The sequence below is a fragment of the Oncorhynchus masou genome, chromosome 14 (assembly GCF_036934945.1).
Source record: "Oncorhynchus masou masou isolate Uvic2021 chromosome 14, UVic_Omas_1.1, whole genome shotgun sequence".
NCBI lineage: Eukaryota > Metazoa > Chordata > Actinopteri > Salmoniformes > Salmonidae > Oncorhynchus > Oncorhynchus masou.
This window is the reverse complement of record NC_088225.1, coordinates 24,733,876-24,758,176: the sequence shown is the minus strand read 5'-3', so window position 1 is coordinate 24,758,176 and position 24,301 is coordinate 24,733,876. Positions and strand designations below refer to the sequence as shown.

General features: G+C 44.0%; 1 protein-coding gene across 1 annotated transcript; it reads right to left on the bottom strand.

Moving 5' to 3' along the window:
- Positions 1-1,258: 1,258 nt before the first annotated feature.
- Positions 1,259-24,025, bottom strand: cacng4b (calcium channel, voltage-dependent, gamma subunit 4b). Its single transcript, XM_064986980.1, has 4 exons — positions 23,459-24,025; positions 3,761-3,844; positions 2,930-3,070; positions 1,259-2,490 (listed from the first exon to the last, which is right to left on the bottom strand). The coding sequence occupies exons 1-4, from the start codon at positions 23,679-23,681 to the stop codon at positions 1,955-1,957; spliced, it is 984 nt and encodes a 327-aa protein (XP_064843052.1). The 5' UTR covers positions 23,682-24,025; the 3' UTR covers positions 1,259-1,954.
- Between the last annotated feature and the right edge of the window lie 276 nt (positions 24,026-24,301).

The following is a 24,301-nucleotide window of genomic DNA, read 5'->3' as shown; positions in this document are numbered from 1 at the left end:
CAATGCCCTTGCTAATGGAAGGAGGTTTTCACTCAAAATCTCACGATACATGGCCCCATTCATTCTTTCCTTTACACGGATCAGTCATCCTGGTCCCTTTGCAGAAAAACAGCCCCAAAGCATGATGTTTCCACCCCCATGCTTCACAGTAGGTATGGTGTCCTTTGGATGCAACTCAGCATTCTTTGTCCTCCAAACACGACAAATTGAGCTTTTACCAAAAAGTTATATTTGGGTTTCATCTGACCATATGACATTCTGCCAATCTTCTTCTGGATCATCCAAATGCTCTCTAGCAAACTTCAGATGGGCCTGGACATGTACTGGCTTAAGCAGGGGGACACGCCTGGCACTGCAGGATTTGAGTCCCTGGCGGAGTAGTGTTACTGATGGTAGGCTTTGTTACTTTGGTCCCAGCTCTCTACAGGTCATTCACTAGGTCCCCCCGTGTGGTTCTGGGATTTTTGCTCACTGTTCTTGTGATCATTTTGACCTCACGGGGTGAGATCTTGCGTGGAGCCCCAGATCGAGGGAGATTATCAGTAGTCTTGTATGTCTCCCATTTCCTAATAATTGCTCCCACAGTTGATTTCTTTAAACCAAGCTGCTTACCTATTGCATATTCAGTCTTCCCAGCCTGGTGCAGGTCTACAATTTTGTTTCTGGTGTCCTTTGACAGCTCTTTGGTCTTGGCCATAGTGGAGTTTGGAGTGTGACTGTTTGAGGTTGTGGACACGTGTCTTTTATACTGATAACAAGTTCAAACAGGTGCCATTAATACAGGTAACGAGTGGAGGACAGAGGAGCCTCTTAAAGAAGAAGTTACAGGTCAGTGAGAGCCAGAAATCTTGCTTGTTTGTAGGTGACCAAATACTTATTTTACACCATAATTTGCAAATAAATTCATTAAAAATCCTACAATGTGATTTTCTGGATTTTCTTTCTAATTTTGTCTGTCATAGTTGAAGTGTACCTATGATGAAAATCACAGGCCTCTCTCATCTTTTTAAGTGGGAGAACTTGCGCAATTGGTGGCTGACTAAATGTTTTTTTTGCCCCACTGTAAGTGTCTAAATTAAATGACTATGGTTGCAGGAAAAAAGGGGCATGATATAACATAACTCTAACCCCTAACCTTAACCCTCACCTTAACCAAACCTCTAACCTAACCCCTAACCTAACTACAACCAATTAAGTTTAACATGGGGTTCGCTGATCAGTCATGTCCCTTTAGTTTTTCCCAGATACAAAAGAATGGCTTTGTTGAGAACTCAATCCTTGGATTTTATTTCTCTATTAAACTGACAGTGACACACAGTAGCTACTAACAGATAAGACAGAGACACCGAGCTCTACTCCAGTAGGCTATACAGTAGCATGCAAAGGTGACAGAGGGCTTCAGGTTGGACAATACATTTAGCTGAACTACGTTTGATACCTAAAGCAGGTAAAATAGTGTGAAATGTTGTACATTGAACAATTCACTCAACAGTTTCCCAACACACAATAAAAATCCATCAACAAGAGGACATTCCACTCTCTTCTCTTTTACGCGGTTCAAGGACACATTTTAAAGGGAATGGTTTTCTTGTATGTAGTGTACGATACAAACAATGACGGTAACTAGTCTGTTGCAGTCAAAAAGCACAAAGGAACACCAGGAAAGAAGCAAGCACTCTTTATGTCCAGTGACCCTTAGAAACCATGTCACGGGCAACATTTTCTAACCTTATATCTCTGTCCATGTCCTCAGTCCTCATCCTCATGTTGTTTTTCACTGAGGAGGGGCTTTGTCTTTTCACTGGCTCCGTCTTTCCCTGGAACTACGGACTCTGACTCTGATTCTCCAGTGTGACGGGCTACCATGGGGTCCTCCATCCCCAAAGGCCCACCTCCATCCTCCATCCACATCAGGGGGGGCCTCCTCACTCCACTGGCCCGTCTAAAGCTCTTCTCACACGGGCGTGGTGCGCCGGTTGACCCCGTCCTTCAGGTCATTTGGGAAGCAGTTGTGCAACTGCAGGAAATCGGCTGAGCCGTGCTCGGGGCTGTATGCGTTCTCCGTCACGCCCCCTTTCAGACCCCCCTCACGGGTCAACGTGTACATGGTCAATTCTCCCAACGGCCCCGTTGCTGAGGTCCCACCCTTCAGCCTCGCCGGCGAGTGCTCCTGGGAAGCGTCAGAGGAGCGCGAGCTGGAGTGGGGCGTCCGCCGGCGGAAGCGGTAACTGGGTATGCGTGAGTAGGGTGAGGAGGAGGACATGGAGCGGATGAAGTCGCGGTGGGCATGGAAGCGGACCTCCTTGTTCTTCTCGATGTAGATGTTGACAGCCAGGACGGCCACCATCTCGGCCACGATGAAGGACAGAGCTCCGAAGTAGAAGGACCAGCCATAGCTGTAGGTGTTCTTCTTGTCCTCATCCCGCTTGTCACTGGGGTCGCCGGCGTTGCTGGAGATGTAGACAATAATGCCAATGATGTTACTCAGGCCTGAGAGAGTTATAGAAAGACCGAAACACAGAGAGAGAGAGAGTGTATATGAGGGAGACACCAAAACAGATACAGAGAGAGACAGAACATCAGACAATCTCTCAGTCCCATTGGTTTTCCTATCAGGCTTCAGCCCTGACTGGAGGAACGTGTAATCAGGCCTCTGGATAATACTAGTCATCAGTCAGAGATCCCAGAACACATCTTCTCTCTGGTCTGATGAGTAATGAACAGTCTTAATGATCGGTGCCACTGACCTCCCCAGCCCTAACACACTGCTCTAATGTACGTAGAATACAGCTCATGGCCTTCTCAGCCTGCGCTGTGAATGGACTTCACAATCCAGACCGAGCACAGGTAACTGATGAGGGTGTGTTTGTGTGTGTCAGGCCCTGAAGGGTGTGTGTGTGTGTCAGGCCCTAAAGGGGGCGTGGCTTACCTGCGGCTACGAACAGGATGCCGGCGCTAAGCAGGATGCTGTTCCTGTTGCTATAGATACGTCCCACGGCCAAACACAGCCCCCCCAGCATCAACAGACAGGTGCTGAGGATAGGAAACACACTGGACGCCCGCACAATACCTGGAGTAGAGAGAGTTATGGTTAGTCACACACACACACACACACACATGCGCACACACACACACACATGGACATACACTCACACACACTCAGGCACAATTAACAGTCAGAGGAAAAACTCCCTGCAGCTTTTTTCTGTACACCCTGAGTGCTACTGTGGGTTTTAGATATTGAATAAAATCACTCTTTAAAGTCTATTGTCTTGGGGGAATATAAGAAAAAATACCCATAATTTTAAATGACGAGCAGTAACAACAGTTAGGATTACTACACACACAGTCACGAGGTCTGAACATTTATTAGAAGAAAAGTGAAGAAGAGAAGAGGAGAGGAGAGGAGAGGAGAGGAGAGGAGAGGAGAGGAGAGGAGAGGAGAGGAGAGGAGAGGAGAGGAGAGGAGAGGAGAGAAGGAGAGGAGAGGAGAGGAGAGGAGAGGAGAGGAGAAGAGAAGAGAAGAGAAGAGAAGAGAAGAGAAGAGAAGAGAAGAGAAGAGAAGGACAGGAGAAAAGAGAAGAGAGGAGAAGAGAGGAGAAGAAGAGAAGAGAGAAGAGAGAAGAGAAGAGAGGAGACAAGAGGAGAAGAGAAGAGATGAGACGAGAGGAGAAGAGAAGAGATGAGACGAGAGGAGAAGAGAAAAGAAGTGGAGAGAAGAGGAGAGAAGTCAAGAAGATAAGAGACAATGACCACTCACGCAGGAGGTATTCTGAGCTGTCTGTGTCATAGTCGTTATCATCTGGGAAGTGGTTGATACGGTAACAGCTCCCTATGTTAATCCCTGCAGGACATTGGAAGAAACATTGCATTGCATTTACACTCAGTGACTGAAACAGCTGAGGAACAGACCTCAGTTATTAACTTACATCGTCGATCAAATCAAATCAAATGTATTCATAAAGCCCTTTTTACATCAGCAGATGTCACAAAATGCTTATACAGAAACCCAGCCTAAAACCCCAAACAGCAAGCAAAGCAGATGTAGAAGCATGGTGGCTAGGAAAAACACCCTAGAAAGGCAGGAACCTAGTAAGAAACCTAAAGAGGAACCAGGCTCTGAGGGGTAAACAGTCCTCTTCGGGCTGTGCCGGGTGGAGATTATAAGAGTAAATGGCAATTAAGGCTAGATCGTTCTTCAGTCACAATGGTTGTAGAGGGTGCAACAGGTCAGCACATCTTCAGTAAATGTCAGTTGGATTTTCCTAGCCGAGCATTCCGAGGTCAAGACAGTAGGTGCGGTAGAGAGAGAGCGAAAGAGGAAGGGAGGGCACTAGAGAGCGTGAGAGAGGGTCGAAAACAGTAGGTCCGGGACAAGGTAGCACGGCTGGTGAACAGGTCAGGGTTTCATAGCCACAGGCAAAAAGGCAGAAACTGGAGCAGCAGCACAACTAGGTGGACTGGGACCGTCAGGAGTCATCAGGCCAGGTAGAACTGAGGCATGGTTCTAGGACTCAGGTCCTCAGAGAGAGGGAGAGTGAGAGGGAGAGGGAGAGACACACAGAGACAGAGAGAGATACAGAGAGACAGAGAGAGAGAGAGACAGACAGACAGACAGACAGACAGACAGACAGACAGACAGACAGACAGACAGACAGACAGACAGACAGACAGACAGACAGACAGACAGACAGACAGACAGACAGACAGACAGACAGACAGACAGACAGACAGACAGACAGACAGAGAGATGTAAGAATTAGGAGGATCATACTTAAGTTCACACAGGAAACCAGATAACCGGAGAATTTCACCAGATAGGACAGACTGACCCTAGCACCCCAGCACATAGACTATTGCAGTGTAGCCTAGTGGTTAGAGCATTGGACTAGTAACCGATGCAAGTTCAAATCCCCGAGCTGGCAAGGTACAAAATCTGTTGTTCTGCCCCTGAACAGGCAGTTAACCCACTGTTCCTAGGCCATCATTGAAAATAAGAATTTGTTCTTAACTGACTTGCCTAGTAAAATAAAAAAGAATATACACAGGAGGCTGAGACAGGGGGGTCAGTGAATATGATCAAATTGTGGTTCTAGTCAAGATTCTAGCAGTCATGTTTAGCACTAACTGAAGTTTATTTAGTGCTTTATCCTGGTAGCCGGAGAGTACAGCATTGCAGTAGTCTAATTTAGAAAATATAGTGAAAACAAAAGTGGTCCTACAATGGAACCTTGATGAATATTGAAACCTACAATTGATTTGTCAGTGGACAAACCATCCACAGAGACGAACTAATATCTTTCTGACAGATAAGATCTAAAGCAGGTAAGAACTTGGCCGTGTAGAGAAAGTTTCCAACCTCTCCAAAGGAATGTGGTGATCGATGGTGTCAAAGCGTGGTACTAAGGTCTAGAAGCACGAGGACAGAGGCAGAGCCTTGGTCTGACGTCATTAAAAGGTCATTTACCACCTTCACAAGTGCAGTCTCAGAACTATGATGGGGTCTAAAATCAGACTGGAGCATTTCGTATACATTATTTGTCTTCAGGTAGGCAGCTTTTTTTTAAATGCTTGAGAGGAATGAATGGGAGATTCAATATAGGCCGTTAGTGGGGGGGGGGGGGTCAGGCTTTGGCATTTTCAGGAGAGGCTTCGTTACTGCCACTTGTATTGAGTTTGATACAAATGATGTTCAACATAGGAGGGCCAAGCACAGGAAGTAGCTCTTTCAGTGGTTTAGTTGGAATAGGGTCCAGTACAGTGACGTGTATTCATGGCTGCCATTTTCTTTTTTCAATTTGCAACAGGCTGAATGTATCTCACAAGAGAAAGCCTCCGAGCGACACAGAGTCTCTCTGTTTCTCTACGTGTAGGTCGACTATCTGATGCTGTCTGGTCCAAACCAATATGACATTGTTGCCTCCTTTAGCATTAAATCCAAGGGAAGACAGCAAGCATCTGGCCTCCATTGACAAAAATTGTATACAAAACTAGCCAATCATTGTTGAGCTGAACTGAGCGACCTCAGCTGTGCATGGTCCAGGTGCATTAAAAAAAAGTGTTAACTCCTATCAAAAACCATTGAGAGCATACGTCATTGACGTCATTGTGTTGTTTTCCTCCGGTAGCTAGCTAGCTAGCTAGCTAAAATTGGCCCTTTCCTAAATTAGCCATGGATGGAGACAGGGATTTGGAGTTTATTTGTACTTAATTCTCCGTACTGGCTAATGATTAAAAGGATGGAAGTTCAATATGTAGCTAGATGTAGAAGGCTATGTTAACTAGCTAATGTTGCCCACAAATGGAAGTTAGGCTAGTGAGCAAGTATTTTAGCCAGGTAGCCTAGGACAGCAAATAATAGCGTGTACTGTATGACAGAGCACTAAGCCGTTTCGTGAACATTAAAGAGAGAAGGATGGCATTGGAGTTTCTCTACAAGTAGGGTGAGTCTACTTGTTTTTCTACTTGCATGAACGCTCACACAGAAATCAGAACCATAGACAGCCATATCATATTAAGCTTACGTTGATTGGACTAAATCGTTTTTGGTATCTTTTAGTTGTCACTGTATTAGACTAAGCAGAGGTGATTTGATGACGCTGAAATGTTGAAGTGTAAATGGTGCTGGAATAGTGGAGCTTCTGTTTTCTTTGTGACTTGCGGTAAATCTCTGTGGTTCTAAATCAATATTTGTTTAGGGGTCCGAAAATGCCAGAAACATTAACTTTCTTGACCAGGCTGTAGGTCATGTAACTATCTGTTACTGTACATGGGATATGCTTTGTGGACTTCACTGGACAGAGGTGGCTTCCTCAGTGATTTGACCCACACACTGCTTCTGGTCCAGTCGGCAGCTGGAAGGTTTAGAGGCCATGACTATTTTTGTGAATGTGTCGAGAGATACAGGATAAAATAACTTGAGTGTCTCACATTGATCCTCGGTCCTGGCAGTTCTGTGCAGACAGAACAACTTAGTTTTGGAGAAATAGGCAGATTCAAAGAGGAGTCCGTAATATACTTTCTCATGATCATGATCTTTTCATCTAAGAAGTTAATGAATTCATCACTGCTGAAGTGAAGGCCACCCTCTCTTGGGGAATGCTGCTATTTAGTTCGCCTTGCAACAATATCAAAAATACATGTTGGATGGTTTTTATTCTCCTCCATCAGGTTGGAAAAGTAGGCTGATTGAGCAGCAGTGAGGGCTCTTCAATATTACAGTACTTTTTATATTTACACACAGTGTGTGAAAAATCTGAGGAACTGACCCCGGTTCATTTATTACACATTAGACTAATACAGTACTTGAAGATAAGGGCACCAGGGGGACAATATAAGATAATAGAAAATGGCATCTCATTTAAAAAATTTATTGCCTTCCTCCTATTGAAAAGCAATAGATTCTCATAACTTAGTGATGAATAGCACTGTAGGACACAGTAGGACTACATATTTTATTCATCCACTATAACAAGCTGGTTAACACTGAGATATTCATCCACTATAACAAGCTGGTTAACACTGAGATATTCATCCACTATAACAAGCTGGTTAACACTGAGATATTCATCCACTATAACAAGCTGGTTAACACTGAGATATTCATCCACTATAACAAGCTGGTTAACACTGAGATATTCATCCACACTTAACACTGAGATATTCATCCACACTGAGATATTCATCCACAAGCTGGTTAACACTGAGATATTCATCCACTATAACAAGCTGGTTAACACTGAGATATTCATCCACTATAACAAGCTGGTTAACACTGAGATATTCATCCACTATAACAAGCTGGTTAACACTGAGATATTCATCCACTATAACAAGCTGGTTAACACTGAGATATTCATCCACTATAACAAGCTGGTTAACACTGAGATATTCATCCACTATAACAAGCTGTTTAACACTGAGATATTCATCCACTATAACAAGCTGGTTAACACTGAGATATTAATCCACTATAACAAGCTGGTTAACACTGAGATATTCATCCACTATAACAAGCTGTTTAACACGGATATTCATCCACTATAACAAGCTGGTTAACACTGAGATATTCATCCACTATAACAAGCTGGTTCCACTATAACAAGCTGGTTAACACTGAGATAGATATTCATCCACTATAACAAGCTGGTTAACACTGAGATATTCATCCACTAACAAGCTGGTTAACACTGAGATATTCATCCACTATAACAAGCTGTTTAACACTGGATATTCATTAACACTGAGATATTCATCCATATAACAAGCTGTTTCCTTAGATATTCATCCATATAACAAGCTGGTTAACACTGAGATATTCATCCACTATAACAAGCTGGTTAACACTGAGATATTCATCCACTATAACAAGCTGGTTAACACTGAGATATTTATCCACTATAACAAGCTGGTTAACACAGATATTAATCCACTATAACAAGCTGGTTAACACGGATATTCATCCACTATAACAAGCTGTTTAACACTGAGATATTCATCCACTATAACAAGCTGGTTAACACAGATATTCATCCACTATAACAAGCTGTTTAACACAGATATTCATCCACTATAACAAGCTGGTTAACACTGAGATATTCATCCACTATAACAAGCTGTTTAACACTGAGATATGAAGCTCATGGAGAGCTTGGTCAACTGAACTTCATCTTCTCCTTGGAGGCAGAATACATTATTCCATTACTCCCCCTCTTGGTTTGTTACACTGGTGTCAGAAGTGGGATTGGGAGGAAATGGAAAAGAATGTGAGGAATGGTTTGTCCTCAGATCTAGATGGACCCATGTATGTGTTCAACACGACAAGGTGATGTTTGTCTCACCTTAACCCATTACCTTCTCCCTATATTGGCTTTAGATAAAGCAGCAAGCAGCCGATGAGAACCTCATCTAAGGTGAAGTGAGGCAATGGTTATTGGTTATGATTTTCAAAAAGGTGCAGTCAATGCCCTGTGTCTCTCTGGGGCTTGCAAATTAAGATTCCAGCTCATTGCACAACACATAAATCGTGGGCCACCACAAAGCCAATTTGAGTTAGATGCTGGAGGAACAACACACACACACTGATATCACACCACAGTGTGATTAAGAATGCATTACCCAGAGGTATTTCGTGCATTTCAGTGCATTTCCAAATTCATCTGAGGTGAATCCCTGATTGGTTGAGCTCAGGAAAAACAACCACCTTACTGGAACAACAAAGGAGTGGGCTCTCTGATGGCTTTAAGTACCTGTCTGAGGGTGAGGGTGTGTGTGTGTGTGTGTGTGTGTGTGTGTGTGTGTGTGTGTGTGTGTGTGTGTGTGTGTGTGTGTGTGTGTGTGTGTGTGTGTGTGTGTGTGTGTGTGTGTGTGTGTGTGTGTGTGTGTGTGTGTGTGTGTGTGTGTGTGTGTGTGTGTGTGTGTGTGTGTTGGGTAGGGGAGAGACCTATTGCTGTAATATTGTACACACTCAGGGGAGGGAGGGAGGGAGGGGGGGAGGGAGGGAGGGAGGGAGGGAGGGAGGGAGGGGGAGGGAGGGAGGGAGGGAGGGAGGGGAGGGAGGGAGGGAGAGGAGGAGGGAGAGGGAAGAGGGAGGAGGAGGAGGGAGGGAAGATGAGGAGGAGGACAAGGAGGGAGGAGAAGGTTCATGGATACATAATGTTGTTGTGGTATTGCTGTTCAGCCAACCAATTCAATCATAAATAGACTACTTACCATCTCTGCCTTGGGCTGGGCTGGACTGTACCTGATTTTATTTGCAGTGTTGAGCACAGCCAGCACTCAGCAGTGTCACTGTCAACAGTTACTGTGGTGTGTGTGTTTGTGTGTTTGTGCTTGTGTGCTTGCTGCATGTGTGCACTCGTGTCTTGAACGAATGTTGTAAGATTCCATAGACAAACCCTTTAACCATAGTGTTGTTGTGGTATTAACCATCTATTTCCTCCCTCAGATCCCTAATGGCTGAACACCTGTGACAGGGTTGACGCAGTTTCCTCCTGACTGTATAAAAGCCTTATTACGTGAGTAACCACCAAGAAGGAACCTAACAGCTAGACCCAGGAGACCCTCTCTGTACACTCAGGGTGACTCACAGAGCAGGGGCCTTGAGACACACACATAGCCATTAACTGGGTCTGCTGTTTAATAAGGACCGTAAAATCACACAGTCTGTCTGTATGTTTATATGCCAAATAAACACCTCATGTAAGTGATAATTGTCCCGAAGAAGAGCATCATTACCCAGTAGTGGTGCGTGGGTAAGATCCCGGGGGAAGCCAATCCCCCCAGAAAAGCCAGATTTCCACATATACTGTATGTTGTGATAATTGCATTGTTTGCTCTGTAACCTGTTAGTTAATGTGCCTTGCCACCGTGATACACTATACTGTATATATTTAAAAGTATGTGGACACCCCTTCAAATGACTGGATTCGGCTATTTCAGCCACACCCGTTGCTGACAAGTCATTTTGTAAAATATCTGCCCTGCTAGAACTGACCCGGTCAACTGTAAGTAATGTTATTGTAAAGTGGAAACGTCTAGGAACAACAATGGCACAAGAGCAAAGTGGTAGGCCACATAAGCTCACAGAACGGGAACGCCAAGTGCTGAAGCACGTAGTGCGTTAAAATCATCTATCATCGGTTGCAACACTCACTATCGAGTTCCAAACTGCCTCTGGAAGCAACGTCAGCACAAGAACTGTTAGTCGGGAGCTACCTGCCCGACTGCATAGTGCCAACAATAAAGTTTGGTGGAGGAAGAGTAATGGTCTGGGGCTGTTTTTCATGGTTCAGGCCCCTTAGTTCCAGTGAAGGGAAATCTTAACTCTACAGCAAACAATCACATTCTAGACAATATTGACTTTGTGGCAACAGTTTGGGGAAGGCCCTTTCCTGTTTCAGTATGACAATGCCCCTGTGCACAAAGCAAGGTCCATACAGAAATAGTTTGTCAAGATTGGTGTGGAAGAACTTGACTGGCCTGCACAGAGCCCTCACCTTTGGGAAGAATTGAAACACTGACTGCGAGCCAGGCCTAATCGCCCAACATCAGTGACCAACCCCACTAATGCTCGTGTGGCTGAATGGAAGCAAGTCCTCACAGCAATGTTCCAGCATCTAGTGGAAAGCCTTCCCAGAAAAGTGGAAGCTGTTAAATCAGAAAAAGGGGGCCAACTCCATATTAATGGCAATGATTTTGGAATGAGATGTTCGACGAGCATTTTGGTCATAAAGGTTTAAAGGCAGAGACAATAAGAAGACAGAAGACAGAGGAGCAGAATAAATTCAACCACACCTTCGTTTCATCACAAAACCGGACAGTAACCTCTGTCCAGTGAAGTCCACAAAGCATATTGCATGTATTGTAACAAACAGTTACATGACCTACAGAATAGTCAAGAAAGTTAATGTTTCCGACATTTTCAGACTTCTAAATAACTATTGATTTAGAACCACAGAGAGTTACAGCAAGTTGTAAAGAAACAGGAGCTGCCTCCACTATTCTAGGACCATTTCAACTTCAACATTTCAACATCATCAAATCACCTCTGCTTAGTCTAATACAGTGACAACTAAAAGATTCCAAAAATAATTTAGTACAATCAACGTAAGCTAAATAAGATATCGCAGTCCATGGTTCTGAAGTGGTAAAAACATGTTGACACACCCTACTTGTAGAGAAATGCCAATGCCATCCTCTTCTCTTTCATGTTGACGAAACGGTCTATGACTCTGTCATACAGTACACATTTTTAGTTTTTCTTTTCATAGGCTACCTGGCAACGTTAGCTAGTTAACATTAGCCTTCTACATCTAGCTACATATTGAACTTCCATCCTCTCAGGCCCGGGGCACAACAATGTATGAATTAAGGGTTGGATCAGAATCACCGTTATAATCATTGGCCAGTACGGAGAATTAAGTAAAAATGAAGTAATCCTTATCTCCGCCCATGGTTAATTTAGGATAGGGACAAATTTAGCTAGCTAGCCACTGAAAGACAACAACACAATGAGATGCAACAATTAAAGGTGTTTCTGTCAATGACGTATGCTCTCAATGCGATTTGATAGGAGTGAAGCCAAATCCAAACTGGCTTCTTTTGACACTCAGTTTAGCTCAAGGCTGATTGACTATTTTATACTTTTTTTGTCAAGCGAGGCCAGATGCTCGCTGGCTTCCCTTGTCTTTAATGCTACAGGTGGTAACAATGTCATCCTCTTTATGACCAGACCGCATCAGATAGATGGCCTACACGTAGAGAAACAGAAAGGTGTTGTTTCACTCGCTCAGATGCTTTCTCTGGTGAGATACATTCAGCCTCTTGTGAATTGAAGGGAAATTACGAAAACACAGAGAGACGAAGCCTGGCTTCTCTTGGCATCCATGAAAACACACCACTGCCGTTACCAAGACGACAGTGTGTATTGTTCCTTCTAACAGAAGAGATGTTTGGACATGACAATGACATTGGGTGAGCAGTCATTTATTTATGTCCAGCATTTCCCCTCTCTTGCCTCTTCCCTCCTCACCCATTTCATCTCATCCCATACCTCGTCCTCAATCCCCCAGAGCATCTCACTCAGACCCCAGCTCCAACCTCCCCAGTCTGTCTGCCGCCATGGCCCCTTCCACCTGTGTGTGTGTGTGTGTGTGTGTGTGTGTGTGTGTGTGTGTGTGTGTGTGTGTGTGTGTGTGTGTGTGTGTGTGTGTGTGTGTGTGTGTGTGTGTGTGTGTGTGTGTGTGTGTGTGTGTGTGTGTGTGTGTGTGTGTGTGCCGGTCTGTCTAGGGGAAGAGGGAAAGAGAATATTGCATCTGATTTGTAATCCGATTAGAGACTGAGGCTCCTGGGCTTGTGATTTACGAGCGGTGGTTATCAGTCTAATGTCTAAGGTGTGTGTGTGTGTGTGTGTGTGTGTGTGTGTGTGTGTGTGTGTGTGTGTGTGTGTGTGTGTGTGTGTGTGTGTGTGTGTGTGTGTGTGTGTGTGTGTGTGTGCGAGAGAGCAAGAAACAGACAGACAGACAGACAGACAGACAGACAGACAGACAGACAGACAGACAGACAGACAGAGTGTGAGAGAGAGACCAGTCCCTGAGCCCTTCCTGGGAGACCACCGCTGGGCACATCCTCTCCATGGCAACCCCAGTTCTGTTTCAACAGTCTGATTTCCATAATGTCTCTAAGGATGCCTTTGACATCTTCATTGGCAACCACCGACAGACAGCCTGTCACATGGCTCCCTGTCAACAGCCCCCTAACCCCTCAAGAAATATATCCCCCAACACACATCTGTCTATACCTGTTGTTTACGAAGCATGTGTCAAATACATTTTGATTTGAAACACAAAACACAGATATTACATAAAGTACCCCCACACACATATGCATGCCCTGTGAGTGAAACAGCTATCACAGCACAGCATTGCTGTGGGTGACAGGGTGATATACTTTGCCATTATTGTGAATTAACTCAGCTCAGCCAATAACGCGAGAGCCTCAGTGGAATAGACCAATCGCATTACAGTATCACAGCATCATATCCTACACTCTCTCAGCTCTCCCTGGTGTCTACCCTGCCTTTTTCCTATCCTCAAGATATATCATCTCTCCAGTTGAATATTTTAATGGGCAGATTAATTAAGGATACCCTCCAAATGAACATCAATACATATATCTGTAATATATAGCATCATTGATACAGCCTGGGGGCTCTAATGTAATGAATGTAAGGCAGAGTCCCAAATGTTATCTTATTTCCTTTATAGTGCACTACTACGCTACTTTCAACCAGGGACCATATGGCTCTAGTCAAAAGCAATGCACTATATAGGGAATAGGGTGCAATTTGGGACTCAGACTTACATTCACTGACTGTACTATACAGCCGCATAGTATACAATTACATCATCAAAAGGGGCCAGTGAGGCTGTGGGTTGGAGTCTATCAGGGGGAGTAATCTGGTTTTATATAGCTGTAAACAGATAGGACACTGTTCCCCAGCCTATAAAACAACCAGACACTGTTCCCTGGTCCTCTCAGGTGGCAGCATAGAAATGTAATTACTAGAAGGGACAATTATTCTGTGATGGGTGGTCCAGCTCCCAGCGGCCATATTCATCTGTTTCTATGGTAGTATAGGCAGCTGGGAGTGCTGAAGGCTGGGATCGCTAAGGGTGCAACTTAATAGTGCAGACTGGCTTCCTCTCCTTGTCTCCTTTCCTTCATCTTCACCAATGTGAATACCGGGGTGCATCTCAATAGGCTAAAGTGGCTTTCTCTCCAAGTCTCCTTACAATGTGATAAAACTGGATAGGTTAAATTCAAGTCACCGGTAAGGATCCTCCATTTCGCATTCAAACCTGTGTTTTCAGATCAGTACAACTGAATGAGAGGAGGTGAGGATGAGGTGAGGAAGCCACTTTAGACTATTGAGATGCACCCAGCATCTCCATAGATCCAGCCCACCCACATAATAAGCTGGCTCTTAGGTTTGGGCTTCACAATTAAATATAGGAATAAATGAATCATTCAGTAATGATAAGAGTTTGAGTGGCAGTTCACCGATTGAAATGTCACCCGAGTGTAATTTGTAACACATGTAACCAAGCAGCGCTCCACCTGATTTTGTACTCCATTGGCCTATAGTTAGTCATCAGGGTTCAAATGTTATGGCGTTGTCCCCTTATTGGCTCAATAGACCCCATATAACAAGAAACGTAACTTTTTCAGGATTCTGTCTTTCAAAGATAATTCGTACAAATCCAAATAACTTCACAGATCTTCATTGTAAAGGGTTTAAACACTTTAAACACTGTTTCCCATGCTTCGGTACATCCGAACATCACACCTGCGGGACAGGTACAGGATGGCAACAACAACTGCCGAGTTACACCAGGAATGCACAATCCCTCCATCAGTGCTCAGACTGTCCGCAATAGGCTGAGAGAGGCTGGACTGGGGGCTTTTAGGCCTGTTGTAAGACAGGTCCTCACCAGACATCACCGGCAACAATGCCGCCTATGGGCACAAACCCACCATCACTGGACAGGACTGGAAAAAAGTTATCTTCACTGATGAGTTGCGGTTTTGTCTCATCGTCGAAGGACTGAGCGTTACACAGAGGCCTGTACTCTGGAGCGGGATCGATTTGGAGGTGGAGAGTCTGTCATGGTTTGGGGCGTCATCGGACTGAGCTTGTTGTCATTGCAGGCAATCTCAATGCTGCGCATTACAGGGAAGACATCCTCCTCCCTCATGTGGTACCCTTCCTGCAGGCTCATCCCGACATGACCCTCCAGCATGACAATGCCACCAGCCATACTGCTCGTTCTGTGCGTAATTTCCTGCAAGACAGGAATGTCAGTGTTCTGCCATGGCCAGCGAAGAGCCCGGATCTCAATCCCATTGAGGATGTCTGAGACCTGTTGGATTGGAGGGTGAGGCCTAGGGCCATTCCCCCCAGAAATGTATGGGAACTTGCATGTGCCTTGGTGGAAGAGTGGGGTAACATCTCACAGCAAGAACTGGCAAATCTGGTGCAGTCCATGAGGAGATGCACTGCAGTACTGTAATGTAGCTGATGGCCACACCAGATACTGACTGTTACTTTTGATTTTGACCCCCCTTTGTTCGATGACACATTTGTGCATTTCTGTTAGTCACATGTCTGTGGAACTTGTTCATTTTATGTGTCAGTTGTTGAATCCTGTTATGTTCATACAAATACTTACACATGTTAAGTTTGCTGGAAAATAAACGCAGTTGACAGTGAGAGGACATTTCTTTTTTTGCTGAGTTTAGAAGGACAGAAGAAGAGAAGAGAAGTGTAGAAGAGAGAAGAGTATGAGTGAGTGAAGCAAAGAGAAGAGAATAGGAGGAGAAGGGTGGGGAGGGGCAGAGCTGAAGGCAGCATGCAAGAGGAGAGGAGAGGAGAGGAGAGGAGAGGAGAGGAGAGGAGAGGAGAGGAGAGGAGAGGGAGGAGAGGAGAGGAGAGGAGAGGAAAAGGTAGAGATGAGAGGAAAACAGAGGAGAGTAGAAAAGTGGCAGTGCTGGTGGAAGTGAGAGCCCGGTGGCTAATTAGCACCCTTGTGGCCTTTCGGCTGACACATTTTAATTACAGACCTGTGGAACATGCTGAGAATGCCAAGTGAGATTCAAAATAAGCTAATTATGAGCGCAATAGTGAGAAAGGAGCTGTCCAGTGCTGAAATTAAACTAACAAAAGACACGGGTTTGATTTCAGCACCGGACAGCTTCTTACTCTCTGCTACAGCTAATAGCATAGATGGCAGGGATGCTGATGGGCGGGGATGCTGGACAAAAGGGATTCTTCTTCTGCTGACAAATGTATTCAAAGATTTACAGCACCACACTCTGTGGACAGCGCTCAAGCTCTCTGCTCTGTCTGCGAATTGAACCAGTGATTGGAACACAAAGTGCTTGTGGAATAGTGATTTCCAGAGCACTAAGTTATGAATTTCTGAAATTACAATCACAAGGGAATAGAATTAAAGATGGCCATTGACCAATCTGAAGATAGAATTTGTGAAACAAGCCGCTAGGCTACATGCTGCTTTTACATTTTTATCCCATGAATCTACATGTCAAAAGAATGAACACTTCCTGAGAAGAACACTGAGAAATGAGCTGTCCAGTGCTGAAATGAAACTCGCACAGAGGCTAATATGAACACATTAGTGGGCTGTGTTCATGCTAATAGTGCTACTTTAATTTCAACACTGGACAGCTCAAGATTCACTCTGCTCAACAAGTGCTTACTGTCCCCATGTTTTAGATGTGTTACAATGTGTTTCGACTGTCTGGTGTCACAGCCGCTGACTCCGAGAGAGGCTACATATCTCACACTTAATGTACGGACCTTGAAGTTGGATTGTGAGGTCAGGTGACAAATAGCTTTTTGCACTGACTACACTATCAATTGCATTACACAGAATGATTTTTCAAGTTTCAAGTTTTCATCACAGATAGAACTAGGAAGCCATATATTTCACCAGATGTATAAATGTGAAGCATCCGGTTGGTATTTCCACTCTCTACCAAATATGGTGATGAGAGGAAACCCAGTGGCCCACATTCTGCTAATTTTCTCATCAATGAAACATTTGATCTTCATACAGTTTTCTTTTTCCAAACTACAATCTATAACAATCAGAGTGGACTGCATGTTGTAGACGTTACCCATTCCTAAAGTTTCAAAAAATTCCATTGTTTAGATTTAGAAGGAGGGCAAGGGCGAATTGTACGCACGAACTTCACCGAGTAGGCATTCCCTAGCAGAAATATGCAAATAAATATTGGAAAGCGACAATAGGATCTCACTCGCTCGTCTTTGGCTCTGCCCACCGCCTTGCTTCTTCTGCTCACTATGATTAATTTGCTCCGATGAAAACGACAGACTTTGGTCTATCTTGGGTTAGTAATAAAAACTCTTAGTTTATATTGTCACAAGTAGGCCTACAGTGAAATACATTTCTTGCTTTCTCTTTCACAACAATGCAGCAATCAAGAAGTAGTGTAAAAAATAAATACAAAGTCAAGTCGAACCAAAACACATGAGAATTAGAAACAAGTCCAACACGAGAAAGTGAGTAAGCTATATACTGTACAGTGTCAGTTCCAGGGTCAGTTCCAATACCATATTTACAATGTGCAGGGATACTGGAGTGGAAGGGGTAGATATGTACAGAGAGAGGTAAGGTGACTAGGCATCAGGATATATGATAAACAGAGTAGCAGCAGAGTATATGATGGCTATTTTAAGTTATGTTTTTATTGTCATGTGCACTAGTACAGTGAATTGGACTTTCTTGCTTGCTCTAAGATCTGGCATGCGTCAACAACGCCTGGGCACAGTCTCTTCCTCTTGTGTTCTTATCTACTGATGATTGTCCCCATGACAACCGTGGGACACTTGTCCACTCAAATGGTGTCTGGTGTGTATGCTCTCTCTAATGCTATATTTCTCTCTTTCTTTCTCTCTCTTTTGAGGACCTGGGCCCTAGGACCATGCCTCAGGACTACCTGACATGATGACTCCTTGCTGTCCCCAGTCCACCTGGCCGTGCTGCTGCTGCTCCAGTTTCAACTGTTCTGCCTGTGATTATTATTATTTGACCATGCTGCTCATTTATGAACATTTTAACATCTTGGCCATGTTCTGTTATAATCTCAACCCGGCACAGCCAAAAGAGAACTGGCCACCCCACATAGCCTGGTTCCTCTCTAGGTTTCTTCCTAGGTTTTGGCCTTTCTAGGGAGTTTTTCCTAGCCACCGTGCTTCTACACCTGCATTGCTTGCTGCTTGGGGTTTTAGGCTGGGTTTCTGTACAGCACTGAGATATCAGCTGATGCACGAAGGGCTATATAAATAAATTTGATTTGATTTTGATAGTGGTACATTGATCTGTTAGATACATTTTGATTCAAATGTCAGAAAGATTGTCGTAATAAATAGCATTTCTAGCCATAATGTACTGTAGATAGCCTACGTATAGTCTATTCAGATATACAGCACTGTAGACAGGCCTATTTATAGTCCATCCAGATATATACAGTGCCTTGCGAAAGTATTCGGCCCCCTTGAACTTTGCGACCTTTTGCCACATTTCAGGCTTCAAACATAAAGATATAAAACTGTATTTTTTTGTGAAGAATCAACAACAAGGGGGACACAATCATGAAGTGGAACGACATTTATTGGATATTTCAAACTTTTTTAACAAATCAAAAACTGAAAAATTGGGCATGCAAAATTATTCAGCCCCCTTAAGTTAATACTTTGTAGTGCCACCTTTTGCTGCGATTACAGCTGTAAGTCGCTTGGGGTATGTCTCTATCAGTTTTGCACATCGAGAGACTGAAATTTTTTCCCATTCCTCCTTGCAAAACAGCTCGAGCTCAGTGAGGTTGGATGGAGAGCATTTGTGAACAGCAGTTTTCAGTTCTTTCCACAGATTCTCAATTGGATTCAGGTCTGGACTTTGACTTGGCCATTCTAACACCTGGATATGTTTATTTTTGAACCATTCCATTGTAGATTTTGCTTTATGTTTTGGATCATTGTCTTGTTGGAAGATAAATCTCCGTCCCAGTCTCAGGTCTTTTGCAGACTCCATCAGGTTTTCTTCCAGAATGGTCCTGTATTTGGCTCCATCCATCTTCCCATCAATTTTAACCATCTTCCCTGTCCCTGCTAAAGAAAAGCAGGCCCAAACCATGATGCTGCCACCACCATGTTTGACAGTGGGGATGGTGTGTTCAGGGTGATGAGCTGTGTTGCTTTTACGCCAAACATAATGTTTTGCATTGTTGCCAAAAAGTTCAATTTTGGTTTCATCTGACCAGAGCACCTTCTTCCACATGTTTGGTGTGTCTCCCAGGTGGCTTGTGGCAAACTTTAAACAACACTTTTTATGGATATCTTTAAGAAATGGCTTTCTTCTTGCCACTCTTCCATAAAGGCCAGATTTGTGCAATATACGACTGATTGTTGTCCTATGGACAGAGTCTCCCACCTCAGCTGTAGATCTCTGCAGTTCATCCAGAGTGATCATGGGCCTCTTGGCTGCATCTCTGATCAGACTTCTCCTTGTATGAGCTGAAAGTTTAGAGGGACGGCCAGGTCTTGATAGATTTGCAGTGGTCTGATACTCCTTCCATTTCAATATTATCGCTTGCACAGTGCTCCTTGGGATGTTTAAAGCTTGGGAAATCTTTTTGTATCTAAATCAGGCTTTAAACTTCTTCACAACAGTATCTCGGACCTGCCTGGTGTGTTCCTTGTTCTTCATGATGCTCTCTGCGCTTTTAACGGACCTCTGAGACTATCACAGTGCAGGTGCATTTATACGGAGACTTGATTACACACAGGTGGATTGTATTTATCATCATTAGTCATTTAGGTCAACATTGGATCATTCAGAGATCCTCACTGAACTTCTGGAGAGAGTTTGCTGCACTGAAAGTAAAGGGGCTGAATAATTTTGCCCGCCCAATTTTTCAGTTTTTGATTTGTTTAAAAAAGTTTGAAATATCCAATAAATGTCGTTCCACTTCATGATTGTGTCCCACTTGTTGTTGATTCTTCACAAAAAAATACAGTTTTATATCTTTATGTTTGAAGCCTGAAATGTGGCAAAAGGTCACAAAGTTCAAGGGGGCCGAATACTTTCGCAAGGCACTGTACAATAACTGTGGAACCTCTGTATGTGCAAGAACTGTAGCAAACAAACACAGCAGTCAAAAATATAGAAACGCTTGTTTACTTTTTTCCCTTTCCTTGATGACTTTTGGTTTCTGTTTTCTTTAGGCTATTTATAGAGCTAGCTGCATACTGCTCCATTCAGCTTTCAGCTATATAATAAAAATGAAACGTGGCTAAACTAAACTATCCTAAATAAAAAAGACATACAGACTGGATTCTCTTTTCAGACATTTATTTTTCTACATGTGTAAAAATAAAGGTTACAACTAAATCTTGTAAGGAAAAAAAGGTGTCTGTCTTGCTTGACTTTAGGTGACAGAGGTGTACTGGCTGGACATCTCCCAGCTGTATGTGTTATAGTACACCTGTGGTGGCGCATAGCAGCCGCAGCAATAGGCCATGGGCTGGACAGTCGCCCATGTGTATGTCATCTGGATCTGCTCGCTGATATCATAACCCGATGTCTGCACCGACCCGGAGTCGGTTGCACGCGCTCCAGGGGTCTCAATGATCTCGAGGATCTCCGAGATCTTGTTAGCTGCTGCGGCGGTGCCACCGTTACCAGAAGACGAGGCGATGGCCGTGGCGAGTCCATTGGCAATGGTTGTACCAATGGCAGCAGCGGCGAGGTCACAGTTGATGTCCGAAGCAGTAGTCACGCGGAAATCACCTGAGCCCAGCCGGGTCTCGAGGTTCTGGATGGCTTTTGGAGCGAGTTTCTCCGCGGGGCTAGTATTGGGAATGGGGCTCCAATCCCCGGCCTCAGGTCGAAGGCTCAGTCCTTGGGCGGTCGCCACGGCTCGTTTCAAAAGCTCAGTTAATTGTCGAGACTTCACTCTCTTGTCCATTTCAATTGCCATCTTGATTGACAGGGTCACGGTGTCAACTAAGTCGATGTGGGTGTCCATGTCTGATGGATTTATGATGGTTGATGGACGATGCAGCGCTTTTTTAGGTTTTGGAACGTGGCGTCATAATGGATGCGAACATTTCGTCACACGTTTACATCATTCATACACATCAAGCACTGTTATCTTATTTGATGTCTTGTGTTTACACTGAATATATAGGCTATTTGCAGAGCTGAAAGAAACGCCAGGGAATAGGATGTTGAAAAACGACGGGGATATATTAAAAAATCAACTAGGTTGTCCTAATTAAACTATCATGGCCTGTAATATATTTGATAGCCTACAAAACCACGGATGTGTTGAAGAGCAATACCAATCACAGGCCTGCCATCATCCATGCTCATCAAACCTCCTCAGCCTTTCCTTTTCCAGCTGTTCTTTTACTATAGAAAGCAGTACAATAAAACACTCATGCAATGACAGCACTGCGTGATAACCACATCAGATACTGCACTCCGGCTGCCAAGCCATTTGTTTTCTCTAATGGGCCTGTCCAAGCCACGCGAAGGGGGCCCGAGCCACGCCTGACTTTCAAAAAATTACCTGCATCAGGCGCGTCCATGCGCTCGTGGATATCTGTGGTATGGAAGGGACATTGATAGAGGGTTAGGGTTAGGGAAAATATTGCTCATTTGTGTTGGAATAGGAGCTGAACACACAGAAACAGACATTGGCCTACCTTTTGGATTACATAAATCGATTATGCCGCCGAAGCTTCGTGTAAAATAACCTGGCTAATCTTGGAAACTTTTCTAGCTTTTTCAAATTGATAGTGTGTTAAACTGTTGTCCATATTTATAATTTCAACAGTGTTGCTTATTAGCAAATACATTCACTACCACGAGACCAACATCTTGTAAAATGATGAGTTCTGGCTTTAGTCTACGTCAAAACATTCTGGCCGCGCAGTTCAGCACCACCGACAGCTGCTCGATCGCTATGCTCTGTCTGCGACTGGAACACAACAAAGTGCTTCTAGAATAGTGTTTTCCCGCGCGCTAAATTATACATGTCTACTTGCTAGTGATATCCACACCCCTCAGCACACGTATTCTCAAACCATTACTGACAGGATTGTGGTCAGGAGTGACTGTGGGTTGACTGAAGGGACACTTGACTTGCAAATTGGGGTGGTAAGCCCTAAAGTCCCACGAAGATAAGACAACCTTGTCATATAAGCTAGGATAAATCCCAAAGCCTTGGAAAAAAACAAAACAAGTACAGGTTAAAGTCAGTGATTTGTTGGACAGCAATGACGGCAGCTTTGTTTCACCCACTTAAGCTAAACCACCTCAAACTATTACGGAACATTATGTTATTCAAGTAGAGTGTGATACAATAACCTAAACCTTGAAAACGTCTTAATTCCAATGGTTCTAAAAGGCTAACAGCAGTGGATGAATGGTAATATATTGTTGCCATTGCCTCCGCCTCTGACCAATTAGACTACAAGCCATGTCGGCCTATTGGGGGCTCTGGTCTATACACGACTTATTATCAAAATACTTCACATAAAACTACATTAAGCAAGCATGTCTAGCTATACCTATAAAACATATATGCATTTGTACATCTTTAATGGCATAAGAACATCATATTTTACTTTGCTTGGACAATGAGATCTCTGTACTGATTCCTCTTTATTTTTATAACCTAGTCTCTCATGTTTCCATAGCAATTAGAGAGACGTTGCCAAGCAACACCCTCAAATACAATAAAGACGTGAATGAAGGCAGAGCTCGTCCTGAAGGCAGGACTCATAAAGGTCCCCAGAGCGTTTTTAAGATTAGGAAACAGCAACAGTGTAGTGAAAATATCAACCAACTTCACTCTGTCAATGATTTATAAACCTTTTAAACAAGTGTAATGATTAACTTGTTTTCTCCATAATCCACTCATATTATTATAGCGCCGCTTCAGATAGAAACATATTCCCTGTATTTAAACTCGATCATTCTTACGGCCAACACCTGCTGCGTTTAATGTATTTTTCATGCTCATATCACTGCCAAACAGTCCTGATTAAAGACTACCCTATTTACTCTCACCTTGTTTGGAGCGCGTAAAAACGCACCCTTTGATGGCGTTAAGTCTCTTCCTCTCTCTTAGCGAAGAGAAGCCAATACAGTTGACAGTAGAAACAAAACAGCCCCTCTAAGAGACAGACAATTACCTTCTTCCTCCAAATATGTAACATGAAGCCAAATACTTCCCTTTACAATATATTAGGCTACCCATAAGCACCCTTTCTCCACATGAACTCAACATGACTTCACACTACCAAAGTATAATAGAAAGAGTAACCTATTTCAGCTTGCCTTACCTTCAATACAACATATTCTCCACAGCCCAGAGTGCGTAAGATCTCCCCTTGCCTTCTTGGGTTGTGACTGGGTGTCATCCGTACTGGCATTGGTTGCGTTGCATATGTATGCCCGTGAGTACAGCCAGTAGTCCGTCCCGATGGCTATGGTCATGAGGCTGAAAGCGGCGAAAGCCCCCACGGTAGCCAGCAGTGTCTGAACCCCACGGTCACACCACGCCATGGCGCTTCATATTATTCAACAGAGCCCGGTCTACACACACCTGGAGAGCGTCACGGCGCGGCGGGTCATCTGGTCATACCGCATGTCCACTGCGCTTTGCTCGCCCCTCTCTCCTCTTCAAGGATCTGAGACGTGGGCTACGTGTTGACTATGGGTGACACCGGATCACAATGTTCACTTGGAGCTGTAGCGCTCACTCCGTGTGACAGCCAGCTTGAGTGATCCGAACGGGAGAGAAATCGGTGTCCACACTGATCTGACGCGCGCAGACAGCCCACGTGTTTGGCCATTCATAGTTTCTGAATCGCCTGATATGTAACCCCAGGTTGATTCTATGTTCCTGGTTTGCTCCTGCCCTATATACCAACTTTTATTGGAATCAGAACCTGTCAATATCACTTATCTATGGAGAGATGTCACTAGGAAGGGAGGGGCTGCAGAGAAGTAATGACAGTCAGGTATTGACATCTCTCTCTGTGGTCTACCTCTCAAGCCAGCTCAAGCCTGGTTCATGTGTCAAAGACATGGAGACCTGAATTACCATCCTAAACCCCAGATATCTGGCCCAAGATATCACTCAGATACGTGGTGCTTACCAGTATTGTCTTAGACCTACTCTC

Excerpts from the sequence above, each read along its gene's own strand:
- cacng4b (XM_064986980.1), bottom strand. The coding sequence starts at position 23,681 with ATGGCGTGGTGTGACCGTGGGGTTCAGACACTGCTGGCTACCGTGGGG. Across the intron at positions 3,845-23,458 it reads GAGAATATGTTGTATTGAAG|GGATTAACATAGGGAGCTGT; the intron begins GTAAGGCAAGCT and ends AATGTCCTGCAG. Across the intron at positions 2,491-2,929 it reads CATCCTGTTCGTAGCCGCAG|GCCTGAGTAACATCATTGGC; the intron begins GTAAGCCACGCC and ends TAACTCTCTCAG.